The sequence below is a fragment of the Melopsittacus undulatus genome, chromosome 1, assembly GCF_012275295.1.
Source record: "Melopsittacus undulatus isolate bMelUnd1 chromosome 1, bMelUnd1.mat.Z, whole genome shotgun sequence".
NCBI lineage: Eukaryota > Metazoa > Chordata > Aves > Psittaciformes > Psittaculidae > Melopsittacus > Melopsittacus undulatus.
Genome location: NC_047527.1, coordinates 60,919 through 78,691, shown reverse-complemented (window position 1 = coordinate 78,691; position 17,773 = coordinate 60,919). Strand labels below are relative to the sequence as shown.

General features: G+C 44.4%; 1 protein-coding gene across 1 annotated transcript in view; it reads left to right on the top strand.

Moving 5' to 3' along the window:
• Window positions 1-16,892, top strand: part of FAM83H (family with sequence similarity 83 member H) — a 28,255-nt gene extending 11,363 nt beyond the window's left edge. The window contains exons 2-5 of the mRNA XM_005140314.3: window positions 9,466-9,926; window positions 10,932-11,096; window positions 11,443-11,567; window positions 13,228-16,892. Of these exons, the coding sequence (XP_005140371.1) occupies window positions 9,480-9,926; window positions 10,932-11,096; window positions 11,443-11,567; window positions 13,228-15,868 (3,378 nt within the window). The 5' untranslated portion in view covers window positions 9,466-9,479 and the 3' untranslated portion in view covers window positions 15,869-16,892. The remainder of the gene's footprint in view (window positions 1-9,465; window positions 9,927-10,931; window positions 11,097-11,442; window positions 11,568-13,227) is intronic.
• The last annotated feature ends 881 nt before the right edge of the window (window positions 16,893-17,773 follow it).

Here is a 17,773-nt window from a genome sequence, read left to right as displayed (position 1 = left end):
ACAGCAGGATAAGTAGTAGCATATGCCAGCATGCTTAGTTGTCTTCAAGAACTTCTCAGGTCCCATATTGTTGTGTTGTGCTCATAAACTCAGGTTTAAAACTGGGATTTTTTTCCCATGTCATACTGGCACGATATGGTCCAAGTCCTTTGCTTCTCTGTACAGGGTAGTGGCAGCTCTCTTCCTCAGATGCTTTTCCTGATAAAGTTGCAGCTACTGAAGGCATGAAGGACATTGGTAGTGTACTTGAGATTTCCTCTTCACTTCTGGTGGTATACTGTAGGGTTTATGGCTCTGTGGCTTTTGTACTAAGGGTCTTTAGGGTCTGTCTTTTTTCAGTACTCCTCATGTAAATGAAAGGGAGGCTGTTCAGTGATTCCTTTTGGAGTGCTCGTATGTCACATAGCTGTTCACAATTGCAGATGCTGGGCTTATGTGGTAGGACAAGGAGTAACAGGTTAAAACCTAAACAGGGGAAGTTTAGATTAGATATAAGGAAGAAGTTCTTCCCTGTGAGGGTGGTGAGGCACTGGAATGGGTTGCCCAAAGAAGCTCTAAATGCTGCCTCCATGGCAGTGTTCAAGGCTGGGCTGGACATAGAATCATAGAATAGTTAGGGTTGAAAAGGACCTTAAGATCATTCAGTTCCAACCCCCCTGCCATGGGCAAGGACACCTCACACTAAACCATGGCACCCAAGGCTCTGTCCAATGTGGACGTGAGCACCGCCAGGGATGGAGCATTCACAGCTTCCCTGGGCAACTCATTCCAGTGCCTCAGCACCCTCACAGTAAAGAATTTCTTCCTTATATCCAATCTAAACTTCCCCTGTTTCAATTTTAACTCATTACCCCCTGTCTTCTCACTACAGTCCCTAACGAAGAGTCTCTCCCCAGCATCCCTATAGCCCCCCTTCAGGTACTGGAAGGCTGCTCTGAGGTCTCCACGCAGCCTTCTCTTCTCCAGGCTGAACAGCCCCAACTTTCTCAGCCTGTCTTCATACAGGAGCTGCTCCAGCCCCTGATCATCCTCGTGGCCTCCTCTGGACTTGTTCCAACAGTTCCATGTCCTTTTTATGCTGAGGGCACCAGAACTGCACACAATGCTCCAAGTGAGGTCTCACGAGAGCAGAGCAGAGGGGCAGGATCACCTCCTTCGACCTGCTGGTCATGCTCCTTTTGGTGCAGCCCAGGATACGGTTGCTTTCTGGGCTGTAAGCACACACTGCAGCTGGCTCATGTTCATTTTCTCATCAACCAACACCCCCAAGTGCTTCTCCTTGGGCTGCTCTGAATCTCTTCTCTGCCCAACCTGTAGCTGTGCCTGGGATTGCTCTGACCCAGGTGTAGGACCTTGCACTTGGCATGGTTAGACTTCATACAATGTCAAATGCTTTGCACATATCCAGGTAGATGATGTCAGTTGTTCTTCCCCTGTCCACCAATGCCATGGCCCCATTGTAGAAGGCCACGAGATTCATTAGGTGTGATTTGCCCCTAGGGAGGACATGTTGGCTGTAACAAATCACCCCCTTTTTGTCCATGTGCCTTTGCATAGTTTCTAGGAGGGATTCTGTCAACACAAAGAATGTTATCAATACTCTTCCAGGCAAATACTGTCAAAAATAACAGAGCAGAACTTGTTAACATGTGAATAATGTCTGATTTATATTCTTTTTCAAAGAGCACATGTATGTGTAGCCATATTCAGTTGTTATAAAGACTTGGACAAAGTGGTAAAACTGTAAGTTTGATTTCTCCTGAACTGCAGTATTTTATAATCTCCATACTTATCAATGTTGTGTTATCCATCACCATTAAAGCCATACAGAAACATGTATTATGGAAAAAAACCTTGAAGATTGCCTTAGACAAACACTTCCATGTCAACACTTCAGAGAAAATTTAAGTATGGAAGTATGTATATAGGAACCTTAAATTTAAAAGCAAACTGCAGTGGTATTTTAACCACAGAATTACAAAAACAAGGCTTTTGACAACTTCAGACATTACTTTAAACAGATGAATTTTCTTGATAGTTGATGAAATTTAGTCCTAGTGGGAGCCTAGATTTCAGGCACTGGTGCCCTAAACTATGAAGAATCACTAAACTCTTGTCAATGTCTTAATCTTAACATCCTAGGAAAAACAACTTTGATGTTCTTTACTCCATCTTATTCACACACATGACCTGTTCCCGAAGCTTTGGTAGAGTAACCACTTTTCTGACTGGCAGACTGTTTTAAGCCTTCATCATCTATTTAACCAGAGATGGAGTGCATAATGATGTTGTTCTTTCCTTCTTCCTAAAAGCACAAGAATCCAAAGCAAAAACAGGTGCAGTTTTGCTGGCATCAGGCATTGAGATTTTTTTTTTTACCAAGTTTCTGATTTTGCAAGGACAGATCATGAAATATTAGAATAAATGAATCACTATTTATAGAATCATAGAATCATAGGATAGTTAGTGTTGGAAAGGATCTTAAGATCATCTGGTTCCAACCCCCCTGCCATGGGCAGGGACACCTCACACTAAACCATGGCACCCAAGGCTCTGTCCAGCCTGGCCTTGAACATTGCGAGGGATGGAGCATTCACAGCTTCCTTTGGCAACCCATTCCAGTGCCTCATGACCCTTACAGTACAGAACTTCTTCCTTATAGAATCATAGAATAGTTAAGGTTGGAAAGGACCTTAAGATCATCTAGTTCCAAGCCCCCTGATATCCAATCTAAACTTCCCTTGTTAAAGTTTTAATCCATTACCGCTTGTCCTGTCACTACAGTCCCTAATGAAGAGTCATGGTTTACAGCAAGGTGTCCCTGCCCATGGCAGGGGGCTTGAAACTAGATGATCTTAAGGTCCTTTCCAACCAAACTATTATATGATTCCATGTGATCTCTTCTGTAATCATATGCAATTCAGTTCATGAGCCATAACTGGATTACAGAATATTTTATGACCCTTTATAAGGACCCTCAAGGGCAATGCAGAGGTGCCATACATTATTCTTCTTAGCGTCTTCATTTTTCATGAGATTCCCTGTAAGTTGGGTCATTAAAATAAAATTAGATTCCTAATAAAATAAACAAGCATATACACGAGTGAAATTCTCCATTAACCCGGAGCTACAGGCTCCCATATACACATGGTATTGTTTCAGTTTGTGACTTACTTTCTCTGACAGTTATGGGGGTTCACAACATATGATGTCTGTCTTCTGAGGTGAATGAAACTGCAGCAAATAGATTTGCAGGCAAAGTTCAAGCAAGGAGGCAACCCCTTCTTGGAATTCCTCTTTTACTTTAGATGCCACAATAATCTAGGAAAATATAGCCATCATGCAAGAATACCATTAAATCATGTGTGCCCTAATCTGGGCATTCATTCATTCATTAATTCACTCTGGATTAAGGAAATTTGAGAAGGTGTTCAGTGAATTCTTTAACGTTAAAGGAATGAAGGCATAAAAGCAAAGAATTGCTGTCTAATGAGACAATCCATTTGACAGTCACTCGTGAGGAAGGGCCCACATGGGCCATACATTTCACAGAGCTCTTGTCCTGTTTGCTGCTTGTGCAAAGTGTTTTCTCCAGTTTGCTCTTCCAGGCATCCTATATGTCAACTGCCAAAGGTTTAAGAGAATGAGAAAGTACTTATACTCTTATGTACTTATGTGCTTTTTGGCATATACATCCTTTGAGGTTCCAGTTAACTTCACCCCTTCTGCTTAAATTGGCAGGGAAGTAGTTTGAAGGACTACTGAAAGAGAATCGGTCATTTTCTGCATGTCCTCTTATGCAAAGCATGGAATAGATTCATTGTAGATAGCAGCACATGAGAAGCTGGAGGGAGATTATCAGGATGATACAAATGCTAAGTATTCCTGAGATATATCTTCAGAGAAATTACCCATGCTTTTTACAGCTTACACAAGTGCTGCAATGCAAATACACTACGTTATATATATAAAAAACAGCATTCTTCATGCACGCTGAGAATTCATCAGCCTAGTACAGTTCTTGTTGCAGATCCATTGGTTGGAATTAAAGCCAATCAATGAATAGAATCATAAAAATCATAGAATGGTTTGGGTTGAAAGAGACCTTCAAAGAGCATCTAGATCCATGGGCAGGGATACCTTCCACTAGAGCAGGGTACTCCAAGCCCCTGTGTCCAACCTGGCCTTGAGCACTGCCAGGGATGGGGCAGCCACAGCTTCTCTGGGCACCCTGTGCCAGCGCCTCAGCACCCTCACAGGGAACAGCTTCTGCCTCAGAGTTCAGCTCAGTCTCCCGTCAGGCAGGTTCAAGCCATTCCCCTTGGCCTGTCCCTACATCCCTTGTCCCAAGCCCCTCTCCAGGTTTCCTGCAGCCCCTTCAGGCACTGGAGCTGCTCTCAGCTCTCCCCTTAAGAAGCCTTCTCTTGTCCAGGCTGCCCCAGCCCAGCTCTCTCAGCCTGGCTCCAGAGCAGAGCTGCTCCAGCCCTCACAGCAGCTCCATGGCCTCCTCTGGCCTCTCTCCAACAACTCCATGTCCCTCTTGTGTTGTGGGCTCCAGGGCTGAACCCAGTACTCCAGTGGGGATCTCACTAGAGCAGAGTAGATGCATTCCAGATAATTCAAAGACCCAAGTACTTTCCCTCTCTGGAATCCTATTCGGTAAGTTATTTTTCGCTTAAGATTTGCAGAATGACAAAGATATTTTTAAAATTAAAGTCCTGCTTAGTTATCATTTATGCTGTCACAAACCAGAATGGGTCTACTTCTGCCAAGGATCGTATGAAGAGATGTACTCACACAGTGAGTGCAGCACGTATAGATGGTTGAAATTGCCACTCTTTTGTATCTTTATTGTCCATGCAGCTATGACAAGTGTCCTGAGTGTGTTGTTTCCTGCATGCACTAGTGCTGTTGCTCTGGCACTACCCGAGGGGACTGAATTCCTGTGAACACACCATAGCATTCATGGTGTGTGCACAGCAGGCTGCTCACTCAGAGCTACAACTGCTGCTGCAAGCATGTTCTCACACAAGTGTCCAGCCAAAGGTAGGAAATCATCAGATTCTTCCTGAACTTTGTTTCTAAAACAAGTATCAATTCAGGGGAGTCAAGTAAATGACAGCTATATTTTGAAAGTGGGGAAACTCTAGACTAATCTCATGCTTAAGCTCAGGGTAAACTGGGCTGATCTTGTGAATAAAGGTTCCTTGTTTCAGCAGATTTCCTGCCTTTTCTTGAGAGCAGTGTAATGGTCAAACACACACACTGTAGCTACTGTTAAATTCATTGTGCCTACTTGTTAGGGACTTGTACTTATATCTTGGCAGGTCATGAGTTACTTTGGCTTATGGTGGTAGAAGCATAGTTTTTGGTTTTTATTTCACAGAATCACAGAATCAACCAGGTTGGAAAAGCCCTTTAAGCTCATCCAGCCCAACTGTGTGCCAGCCCTGCCAAGGCCACCACTAACCCATGGCACTGAGGTCTCATCTCCACGGTGTGTGAGCACTCACAGGGTCCATGACTGCAGCCCTGCCCTGGGCAGCCTGTTCCAATGCCTCAGCACCCTCTGGGGCAGGAATTGTTCCTCAGCTCCACCTGAACCTGCCCTGGTGCAGCTCGAGGCTGTTCCCTCTTGTCCCATCCCTTGTTCCTTGGGAGCAGAGCCCAGCCCCTCCTGGCTCCATCCTCCTGCAGGCACTTGGAGGGAGCCATCAGGTCCCCCCTGAGCCTTCTCTTCTCCATCTGAACCCCCCAGATCCCTCAGCCCTTCCCCATCACCCCTGGGCTCCAGGCCCTGCTCCAGCTCCATTGCCCTTCTCTGGCCCCGCTCCAGCCCCTCAAGGTCTCTCTTGCAGTGAGGGTCCCAGAGCTGAACACAGGATTTGAGGTATTTTTTCAGCTTTGTGTTTTCAGGTTTGTGTGTCTATTTTGGAAGAAATTAAAACCACCAGAGGAGGCTTAATAACTAGAACTGTGCCTGGACAATGACAGGAACGGCACACTCAGCGGCCTGCAGGTTCTTCCCAGGCACAATTTGACGGTGCTTTCTCAGCATTAACTCCTAGGAAGGCGCTGGCTGAAGTCAGACCTGGCATTTTCGCTCCTCCGTTCTCTGCCGTGAGCCAGGGAGGGTGACGGAGCCCGTTTCCCAGTGCTGTTCGTCACCCAGGGCCGGTGCTGTCGTGCGCCGTGCGCTTCAGCCAGGGTGTTGGCTGCGGGCTCGGGGCCTGTTCCCGCAGGTGAGGTGGTGCCTGCAGCCCCGCCCGGCTCCCGGAGCTCCCGGTGCTCCGGCCCCGGCTCCCCGGCCTCAGCCTGGTCGCTGTGCTGGTTCTCCGGGAGCTGGAGTCTCCGCAGCCCGGCTTAGGTGGGAGAGAAGCGGGGCCGAGCGGCGTTCATGAAGGCTGTTGGCTATGGGGGATGCTGACAGGCAGCGGGTCCCGGAGGGCACTCGCTGTGCGTTCCCCGGTGCGCACACGGGGACACGATTCCCTCGGGCACCGCGGGAGGAGGCAGCGCCCGCCCGGGATCCTGGTCAGGACAGATGCTGCTCCACGTAGCGGGGCAGCGCAGGAGCCCCCCGAGCATTCCCACGGACCAGCGACTTCCTGGGATCGTCTGTCCCGCGTCTCACTGTGACCGCTATGTTCTGTCATTCCAGCTCCAGATTTGTTTTCTCGCTGTGGCCAGTGGCTTAGAGAAAACCATGAGCAGCTCTGCTCTGGAGCCAGGCTGAGAGCTGGGCCGGTTCAGCCTGGACAAGAGAAGGCTTCTTAAGGGGAGAGCTGAGAGCAGCTCCAGTGCCTAAAGGGGCTGCAGGAAACCTGGAGAGGGGCTTGGGACAGGGGCCTGTAGGGACAGGCCAAGGGGAATGGCTTTAACCTGCCTGACGGGAGACTGAGCTGAGCTCTTAGGCAGAAGCTCTTCCCTGGGAGGGTGCTGAGGCGCTGGCACAGGGTGCCCAGAGAAGCTGTGGCTGCCCCATCCCTGGCAGTGCTCAAGGCCAGGTTGGACACAGGGGCTTGGAGCAGCTGCTCCAGGGGAAGGGGTCCCTGCCCATGGCAGAGGGCTGGAACTGGGTGCTCTTTGAAGGTCTCTTCCAACCCAAACCATTTTTTGATTCCATATGGATTATTTTGCTTTTGCATCAAATGTATTTCTTCACAGGTACTATTTTTCCTGCTTATTCATGAATATATTGACTACTACAAATCCTTAGGGAACTGAAGTGACTCCTCTTACCATAGAAACTACCCCACTTAGCCTTCCCCCTGTGTTTTCTTGACCTACCTGTCCAGCCACAAATTGTGAGCTGGAGGAAAAGTGTCCTGACAAAGTATTGCTTGCCTGTCCTGTTTGTACATACTTGAACTGTCCTAAAACATCCTGTGGAAGGAGTTCTGTAAACTACATATAATTGAGAAAAAGTGTTTCTGGGTTCAATTTGAACCTGTTACCTGCCATTTTAATGTTATGTCTTTTTAGTTCCTGTACAGGAGGAGAAAATGGACAGCTGTCCCTCATGATATTTTGTAGATGGCTCCTCTAGACTAACAGGTCATAATACAGATTTATAGCAGCCTTTTTCAAGATGTGAGGAATGTGAATTCCATCTTCACAACTTATTCAGTGGGCAAGTTCCCTCTGAATCTGTGGTGTTATTTTCTCTATTCCTTATCTAATAATGCTTAGCATTAGCTGCCATTTTCCATTAAAGGTCTATCTTCTTCTTGATTTATTAACAGTATTAAAGTAATTGTATGAATAAAATATAAAATTAACATTGTTTCAGCACTTTTTTAACATTCTATTCCCTCTGCCATTTCTATTGTCCAGGCAGTATCATCAGTTTCTGCTGCTTCCGTTTTTTTTTCCTCATAGTTGGCTCTTATCATTCCTATTCTGAGCAAGGTGGCATTATAAGCAGTTTGCTGTTTATATGACCACTCATCCCCCATGGGTCATACCTTATCCAAGAATGAAGGGAACTCCGGGAGCATTTCCTTAAAATGAAAGGCTAAAGACACTACTAAACCTGTTAAGAGCAGGCACACAGGAGACTCGACCACACCAAAATGGAGGTATATAGTGGACTGCATTTTATTTTTAGAGAAAAAAGATAGAGTAGGAAGATAAATCTGGACAATCCAGATTACAAATAAAGCAGTATCTACAGACTGTAAAAATTATTACCTATTGCAGTACTTCACACAGGGATATATTAGATTCCTGCCTTTATATTAAGACCATATTTTTTTCCTGCTCTATCATGCAACTCTATTAGGAGTTACAGTTTGAAGCAGGAGTAACTTGTGGGAGTTTGAGGTAGGAGTAACATAGCACTGATTTGTGCTATGCCCATAGTCAGATAAGAAAGCTCACTCAGGCTTTATCTTGAAACTATTCTAGTGTTATACTTACGGCTGTTAACAAGAGTGATAGTACAGGCCTGAAATCTTTTTTCTTCCTCCCACATCCATGGCAATCCCTTCCTATTGATGAAAGTTTGCATGAGTGGTCAAGGACAGCCATGCTCTTTTTTTTCTTATAAGGAGGCTTCTGTTGGCATGTCAGTGCTGGGACCACAGGAGGAGGATATCTAAGCATTGACATTAATTGAGGGCCAGAAGCCAAAGTGCTTTGGAGTTCCTTGCAGATCAGCAGGATATTATTTATATATTATTCCAAAACTTGGTTAAAATCAAATTTGTCTTTAATCTCAATAGATTTGCTGCAGACAATTGTTAAGTAGTGAATATCAGCCCTGTCAGCTTAGATTTTTCCCATCATCAAGAGCCTGATGAAGCAATTGTGTCCCTTGGGTTTTATTTCTTTATGGGTCTCATAAAAACTTGTCTGATGTCTGACTATGTCACAGCAGCAGGATATCCTTATACTTGCCTGCATTCCACTCATACTCTGCTTCTGTTCGTATGCTGAGGAGATTATAACACCCAATTTCTAAGAATTTAGTGGGTGCATTTGTATACATGCATATACATTTTGGCTTAGTGGCATATTACATACAGTAAATAATTTTTGTAGCATTTTGAAGTGAGTTTTAATAGATTTCAGATAATAACCAGCAGCATTATTCTTTAGAGATGTGTATGTGACAAGGTAGCTTTAAAATAAACCCACACATTTAAGCTTAGCAGTCGCAGCCTAAAAAAGAAAGTTGGGAATTTTGTTAGATGCATTATCCTTGTTCATTCAGTGCTGCCTAATTTGATTTATTCTTTATTTTGCCCCAAAACATTTAATTGTGTTAAAGTAGCGCTGAAGTGATTACTGCCTTTGCCTAGTTTAAGGCTCCCCATCCATTCGGGATGAACTGTCTCCAACTTTGTGTGCTTTGAATCTTTTCTCTTGATTTTGCCATCATGGACCCCAACTTTCACCATTTATGAGGATGGATGTGTCACTGGAGTGGAACTGCTCTCACTGTTGGTTCTTTTCTTACAGCTCTCCCTCCCCTCATGGCTCGTAGATCTCAAAGCTCCTCACAGGGGGACAATCCCCTTGACCCTAACTATCTGCCCCCCCATTACAAGGAGTACTACCGCTTAGCTCTGGATGTACTTACTGAAGAGGGCAAAGAAAGTTACCAACGCTTCCTGACAGAGGAAGCAGCCCCTGATTTTCTTTGCAACTCAGAGGTGGACCACATCATACAGAATCTCCAGAAACCCCAATACGCCAATCAGGAAGGCAGCACAGACATTGCAGGTGACAATGACATGGATGGATCCTCTGGGACTTACTGGCCCATGAACTCAGACCTTGCTGTTCCTGAGCTTGACCTGGGCTGGCCAATGGTCTTTGGGTTCAGGGGAACAGAGGTGACAACCCTCGTGCAACCGCCACCCCCCGACAATCCCAGCATTAAGGAGGAGGCTCGCAGAATGATTCGAGCAGCTCAACAGGTAAGAAGATGAAGAGCTCAACTTGAGCAGAGATAAAATTACATGTATGCAAAAGATGAATTGGAATGCATCAGGTCTGCTGCTATTTCCCTTAACTTTGTTCCCAGGACCTGACAAAGGGGAAGGATGAGTCTAAAACTACTGTTACTGCATCAAAGCTAGTCTCTGCACTCTGATTTCATGAAAAAGTGTTTAAAGCCATGTGAAAACCTTCCAAGAGTTCACAGAATCACTGAATAGTTGAGGTTTCCAACCCCAGCTCTGGAGACCTCTGGAAACGGTCTAGTCCAGCCTCCCTGCTCAAAGTGGGTTTGATTGTAGTAGGTTATGTAGGACATGTTCTTGAGTATCTCCAAGGATGGATATGGATACTCTACCACTTTTCTGGGCAACCAGTTTCAGTGTTCAGTCACCTTTTCAGTAAACAAGGTTTTTCCTATGTTTAGCTGGATTTTCCTGTATTTCAATTTGTGTCTTGTCATTTCACTGGGTACCACTGAGAAGAGTTTGCCTCCATCTTCCTTAGACCCTTCCATCAGGTATTTGTGCTCACTGATAAGGTAAGAGTGGAAGGACAGGGAGATAGAGCTTTGAAGCTACTTCCCATATTAGCAGCATTGAGGTTCAGCTGTATCGTGGCTGACCGAACACTGGCCAGGAGGTTATCTAAAAATCGCCGGGCTGTGTTGGAGGGGGTGAATAGGTAATGGCCAAGCAGCTTAATACAACCTTCCACTGTGTTTATGTGACCAAAAATATACCTGTTCTCATTGGATTGTTGAGTAAGGGATTGCTCAGGGGCAGTGAGATTTTTCCTCACCACTCACCCTGGTACACAGAATTGCACCTTAGATAGCAATTCTGTTTCCAGTTCTGGGGCCTACAATATTTAAAGGAACCTTCAAATGGGAAGGTTTAAAAAGGAAGCTGAAATGGAGACACTGGTGCAGCTTGGGAATGTGAGCAGATGCAGATTGCTGACGTCTTTCTTGCATTCTTTTCGAGGTGGTAGCCATAGTGATGGACATTTTCACTGATGTGGATCTGCTGTTTGAAGTGCTGGATGCTGCTGCTCGCAGAGTGCCTGTGTACATCTTGCTTGATGAGATGAATTCTCAGCTTTTCCTCGATACAGCTGCTAAATGCAGAGTCAATCTTAACTATGTGGAGGTGAGCAAACCAAAGACCTGCCCTGTCTGTAATTCACATCCTAAGGGGAAATGTACTGGAATACAGGGGGCTGCTGTGACTGTAAAAACCTGAGAAAGGGTAAAGCAGGCCAGAGCCTAATGAAAGATGAGTATGAAGAAAGCTGGGAGAGCTGCCACAACAAGACAGGGATGAAAGCTGAGGACACACTAATAAATGGTTATGTCTATCCATGGTGTATGTAGACAGAATCACCAGCACTGAATATAAGAATGGTGGCAGGATGGAAGTGATAAGAGCAAGGGGAAGAAGGAGTGGCAGGGGGAAAGAAGTAACAGCTTCCAACTGAGCCTTGTCTGGTTTGCAGTTCCTAAGGGTGAGGACAGTTTCTGGCCCAACCTACTACTGCCGCACAGGGATGTCCTTCAAAGGCCATGTGAAAGAGAAATTCCTCTTGGTGGACTGCATGGTGGTGCTGAGTGGCAACTACAGGTGAGAAGCCTTGCAATGTTACATACCCAGTTTCAGTGAGCAAGAAGCTGGTTAGTTGCTAAAGCAGTGCTTTGGCACTTCCGAACGAAAAGCATTGACAAAAGCTCTTCTCACTGAAGGATACTGAGCAGCAGTTTTCAGAAAAAAATACTCCGTTATGCAGTGGAGGTAGATACACCAATTAAACAAGGCCACAAGCCCAGACACCCGAAGCCAAGCTTCCTTCACATCAAGAGTGTAAACCATCTGTAAAAATGATACACTAATTACAGGCTGTTGTGGCTTAACCCCAGTAGGCAGCTGAGACCCACATGGATGTGTGCTTACTACTCTCAGCACGATGTGACAGAGAATGAGAAGGGCACACATGAGAGAACTTGTGGGTTGAGATAAAGACATTTTAATAGCTCAAGCAAACCTGCACACACAAGCAAAGCAAAGTAAGGAATCCATTCACTCCTTCCCATCAGCAGGCAGGTACGTAGCCATTTCAAGGAAAGCCTGACTTGAGAAGACAAAAGCTGTAACACTGAATGTCTTCCTCCTTCCTGCACAGAATGGTTGAGGTTGGAAGGGATCTCTGGCAGTCATCTGGCCCAACTCACCCTGCTCAATCAGGGCCACCTAGAGCCAGTTGCCCAGGACCGTATCCAGATGGTTTTTGAGTATCTCTAAGGAGGGAGACTGTAGTTCTTAGAAGCCTGCCAGAACCATCAAGACATTTCCAGCCAAGCTGTTTCCTAGATAGTCCTGCTTAGCTGCATTGATGGATGAGGTTGTTCCATCCCAGGTGCAAGATTCTGCATTTGCCTTTGCTGAATTTCATGAGGTTCCTGCCAGTCCATTTCCCCAGCCCCTGCCTAGCACGTGAACTGCACCATCTCCTCATTCTGAGGGTACACACTGCCCTGACGTCCAGGTCATTAATGACAGTGTAACACACTATTTCCCCAAGCCCTGACCCCTGAGGAACACCATTTACTGGCCATCAGTCAGACTTCAAATTACTGACCACCGCCCATTAAGCCTGACACTCCACACAATTTCCTGTGTACTGTCTGTCACACTCATACAGTCTAATGGTCCAGTTTGGCTAAAGTGGACACTCTTGCTATGCTGTCCCCTCATCCATGCAGCCAGACATCTCTTTGTAGAAGGTAGTCAGATTGGGTCAGGCATTGTTTGCCCTTGGTAAATCCCTGTTGTCTGATCCCAGTTGTCTTTCTGTTGTTCTTGTGCCTGGAAATGGCTTCCAGGAAGATTTGCTCCACAGTTTGCCTTCAGGCTGAGGTAGGGCTGACTTGCTGTTGTTTCTTTTGCTCTTTTTAAAGCTGGGCATAACATTTTAGTTATAAAAAACCAATTACAACCTAAAGTAATTGCAGGAACAACTACTTCATACAAGGATTACCACCAGCTTGCTCTCTTGCTGTTGTTACTACTGACTGGCTTTTTTAGAACAGAGGTCATTTGTTACCTTGTAAAATCCTCTGAAAAGATGTGGTGCCAAATCTGTTCATAACTATGAGGCTTGGGAACAAGGGTGTGCGATGAATGCCTGCCTGGGCAGTGAAGAGTATCGGGACAATTCTCTTCAGGCAAGCAAATGGTTTCCAGTATGATGCTAATACACTATCATTACTTCTATTTCTCTTTGTAGCTTTATGTGGTCTTTTGAGAAGATTCACAGGAGTATTGCACACATCTTCCAGGGGGAGCTGGTGGCCAGCTTTGATGAAGAATTCCGAATTCTCTTTGCACAGTCAGAACCTCTGATTCCTCCAGCCAATGTCTTGGCAAAGACAGACAACACATTTGCCATGACTCCCTTTGGCAATAACATGCCTTTCTTTCCAAGAAAAGCACCCCTGATGTTCCAAAGGGATGACAGTCTTTTTCCCTCCTTCATGGACAGAGTTGATCCAGACAGGTACTTCCTGTCAAATTTCAGGCGGGATGATATGTTGCGCCATACTGTGGAAGGATCAGCTATGCGAATGTATAAAAAGGTAGAAATGGAGAATTCCCAGATGGATCCTGTCAGGGGTTTTCTCCGTTCCAAGCAACTGGAGTTGGATGCTTTTAAGAGACACAGTTTTGCAGAAGGAACATTTGAAAATTTTGCTTCTTCTAAGCAGTATGCCAGGCAGATGTTCTTGAACAATATGGATGAATTCAAAATCCAGTCTAGCCATTTTCAGAAGGACCAGTTCTACCAGTACCAGTTTGAACATCCCCATCTTCCTGGCAGGCCTCAGGGACTCTTTGAGAGAATCCGAGGTGGTAGGCAATTCAGTGAACTGGAAGACTATGGAGAGGGATCCAGATACCCTGAACTTGAATCCAATTTTCCACAAGAGGGTTTCCCCTTAAGGCTGGATTACGTACCTTCAAATTCTTCCAGGGAAGTGAGACATGGCTCTGATCAGCTGAATCCTGCAGGGAATGGCCCAATGGGAATGATGTTAAGAAGGCAGAATATAGGACAGAAATTTATTTGCCAGACTTCTCCTACACAGAAGCAAAGCCTGGAACAACGCCTGTTCTTACAAGACAAAGAGGAGGACCAAGATGAGGACAAGAACACACAGGAAAACAGAACAGGTTTACGTAACTGGAGGATTTCCTCATACCTGAGTGCATACCAGTCTGAACCAGAAGAAGGTCTTCCAATGCCTATGGAATCAGAGGCATATAATGATGTTCTTGGGGATACCCTCCCAAAGCATCCCACTGACCTCATCCCAGCATTCAAATCCCCTATGTCTTTTAACAAGTCACTAGGAATTGAAAGTGCCAAAGAATTTGCAGATCCTGATAGAGCAGGTGAAGAAACCCCTATAATGAAGCAAGATGCATTTAGGTCCAGAATAAATCCTTTGATCCAGAGGAGCTCAAGACTCAGGTCCTCTCTGATTTTCAGTGCTGCCAAGTTAGATCAGCCTAACACTGCAATAGAAAAGGTTCAGATGATTCAGAAAGAACAAATGTCCAGTGAGTTGACGAAAGACAATGAAACTATAAAGACAGCCACCTCATCTAAAGTGGCAGAACTTTTAGAGAAGTACAAAGCTGTGGGCAAAGACACAGAACGAGCTACAGTCACTCATACCAAAGCTGTTTCCAGTTATCTACAGGAAGAATCACAGAACGCAGAGAAGAAATGCACCAAATCCGTGCAATATAAGATTCTGGAAAGTAGGGTACTAGAATCCAAAGACTCCTGCAGTACTTACAAAATGCACGGAGAAGCTGAAAGACCATTTGCACTGGCCTCATCTCCCCCCCAGCTTATTGACACATTGAGTAAAGATCCCTTAGCACATATTGGAACTAAGGTGGACAAATTATCATCTCGGTTTTACCCCATAGAGAGTAAACCTGCTCTTCCAGAGAAGGAGAGTCTTATATTTGTAGGAGACACTCAAAAGTTGACTCTTCCAGAAAAGAAGGAAAGAGTGACTTTCAAAGAAGACACTCAGAAATTAGTCAATACAGAACTGAAGAAACCACAGATTAGGACAAATACCACATCAGTTCTTGAAAACTTATCTAGAAGTCAAGGATCTGACAGCTCCCTCAATAAATCTGAGGAAGACTGTTCAAAACAAGAACAAAATCCAATGGAATTTTTAAGAAAAGGGTCACTACGGCTGAAGCAGTTTTTGAACCCAAAAGGTGAAAAGAAATTGGAGGAGGAGCCCACTTTGGAGATTGGAAAGTCTGATAAGCAAGCTATGGTTCTCAAGCGATCTTCCATTGGGGACTGTCAGGAAATGATGGAGGAAGAAAAACCCCATAAATTTGCAACACCACTTCCTCCCAAAAGCAGCCAGCCCACACAGGGGAGATTTCCTTCTTCCACAGCTAACATCCTCTACAGCAGCAACCTCCGTGATGATACCAAGGTGATTTTGGAACAAATCTCTGCAAACAGTCAGAAGAACAGAGCTGAACTGGCCAAGCAACTACCATCCACTAGTAATCCTGATCTTTCAAAGTCAACTACAAGCTTGGAAAGGAAAGGTGAGAAGGAGAAAAGCTGTAACATCCATAGGTCAGAGAGTTTTGGGAGCCAGAAACGAAATCTTCAGCGGCAACCATCTGAGGATAGAGATACCCTCCTTAAGAAAATGGAGAATATGCGGAAGGAGAAGCGAGTCTACAGTAGATTTGAGGTCTTCTGCAAAAAGGATGAACACACAAGTCAGAGTGAAGAGGAATATGACACAGATGCCAAAGACAAGAAGATGGGAAAATTCATGCCCAAAATCCTGGGGACCTTCAAGACTAAAAAATGATCATAGAAAAACTATTTAATTCCATATAATCACTGACTGTCAAAGGGGAATGAGGAAGTAACTTGTTTATGATGGCTCTAAGCACCATAGGCAATATTCTTCATGGTTAGTGAGTGGAAATGTGTTCAGCATTAGACTCCTGTGGCACAATTTGCCCAATAAAGTCATGTGGTATCCAGCATCCTTATCACATTATGTTTCAAATAAAGTTATTAAATTGCCAAGATGCTTAAACCAGAGAAATAAAGTCAGAGTCTCTTTATATTATGCTCAGGGAATATTTTCAGCAAACAAAACAATTCCACTTTCAGAATTTCTTCTGAAAAATAAAGAATAAAAAATAGAAAATTCAAGACTTAAGTTCAGTCCAGGAAAGATACGCACAGACACACACGCATGAACTGGAAAACGTGTGTAAAAACAACATTTTCTCAGGTACAGTTATCTCTTCTTTGTATCAAATAACAAATGAGATAGGCACCTTTTTGAAGGTTTACAGGAATGCACTGTACATAATATTTAGTTCCTTAGTTTTTTTTCTCCTCAGCTTGGTCTCTCTCAGCTTGGCAGCTGGCAGGATTGCCAAACTGTTTGGTGGGTTTTTTGATATTTTTTTTCTCCCCTTGATCTTTGTACCATAGTCCAAAGAGATGCTCTCACACGGATTTCCCATTCCTATTAGCCTGGGGCTCCTGAGTAGCCACTTGTGACACTAGCTGCAAGCTCAGCAAACCAGTTCAGATACGTGGCTGACAGATGGAGACAAGAGGCTGCATCAATTCCTGAAGGTAACTTTAGTGGAGGGCTTTTAAAACTTTAGCTCCTTTTTGAGGATGCCAGCTCCCATGGTAACAAGCTTTACATAGTTCAGCAGGCTTTATATAATTTACATATCTGTAACAATTACTGGAAACAAAGCTGAACTGGATTTCTTATGCTTATTCCATATTGTACAACTGTATACTATTTCAGATACAACCCATAATCTGTTACATACCTATAAATTCATAAAGGAATGCTGTAATGCTCTGTGTATACTTATTTTGTCTGCTCTTAGTAATGAATCAGATCCAGTTATTGGTGGGTCCCAAAATGTTCTCTTGCAGATGATACAGACAGAAATTATTTTACTCTAGAGAGGAAGATAGGCTATATAGATACATATCCTATTATATATGTGCTAGCTCTGTTCTGTGCAAGTCTTACATCATTCCACACCCTCCCAGCCTTTCCCAAACCCACCAGCTCCAGCACCATTCTGTAACAAAGTTAGATATTTAATCATTGCTGTAGTCACAGATTACATTAATATTTTAGAATTTTGCTGTATTTTTTAGTTTTAGAGTTTTCTTTTACTCAGCATGGTGTGTTTCATGTAAAAGCATGTTCCTGACCAGAACCAGAATGACACATCTGTTTTAGTGCTAAGTTGATTACCAGATGTTGTAGGTGCATACAAATATTGCAGAGTAATTAATTCACTTTGTAATAACAAAAGCCATTTTAAGAATAAAAGGTTAATGTTATAGCCCATCACCTCTGAGATCAGGTACACCGAGGATCTTTGATATCTCATTGTATCATCGAACTGCTGGGTGCTGTCTTTCAGCGGAAGTCAACCCTGAATTAAGCAGTAGGCTCCCTTTTCCATGCATGAGAACAGGCATCTTGGATTCACAAGAGCTGTCATGCTGCACAGAGCACTACACAATATGTTCACCCTGTCATTGCCATTTTCTGTATCTACCTGTACCTGGGATAGATAGGAAATACCTATTTTATGAATATACCAGAATAAACGAGGACTTCCCGGAGAGCTGCATTCCCAGCCTAGTATTACCAGACTGGTATCAGAAGTGAGTATTCTGATTTTTTACTTAACCAGCCTTTTGTTTAGATTACTAA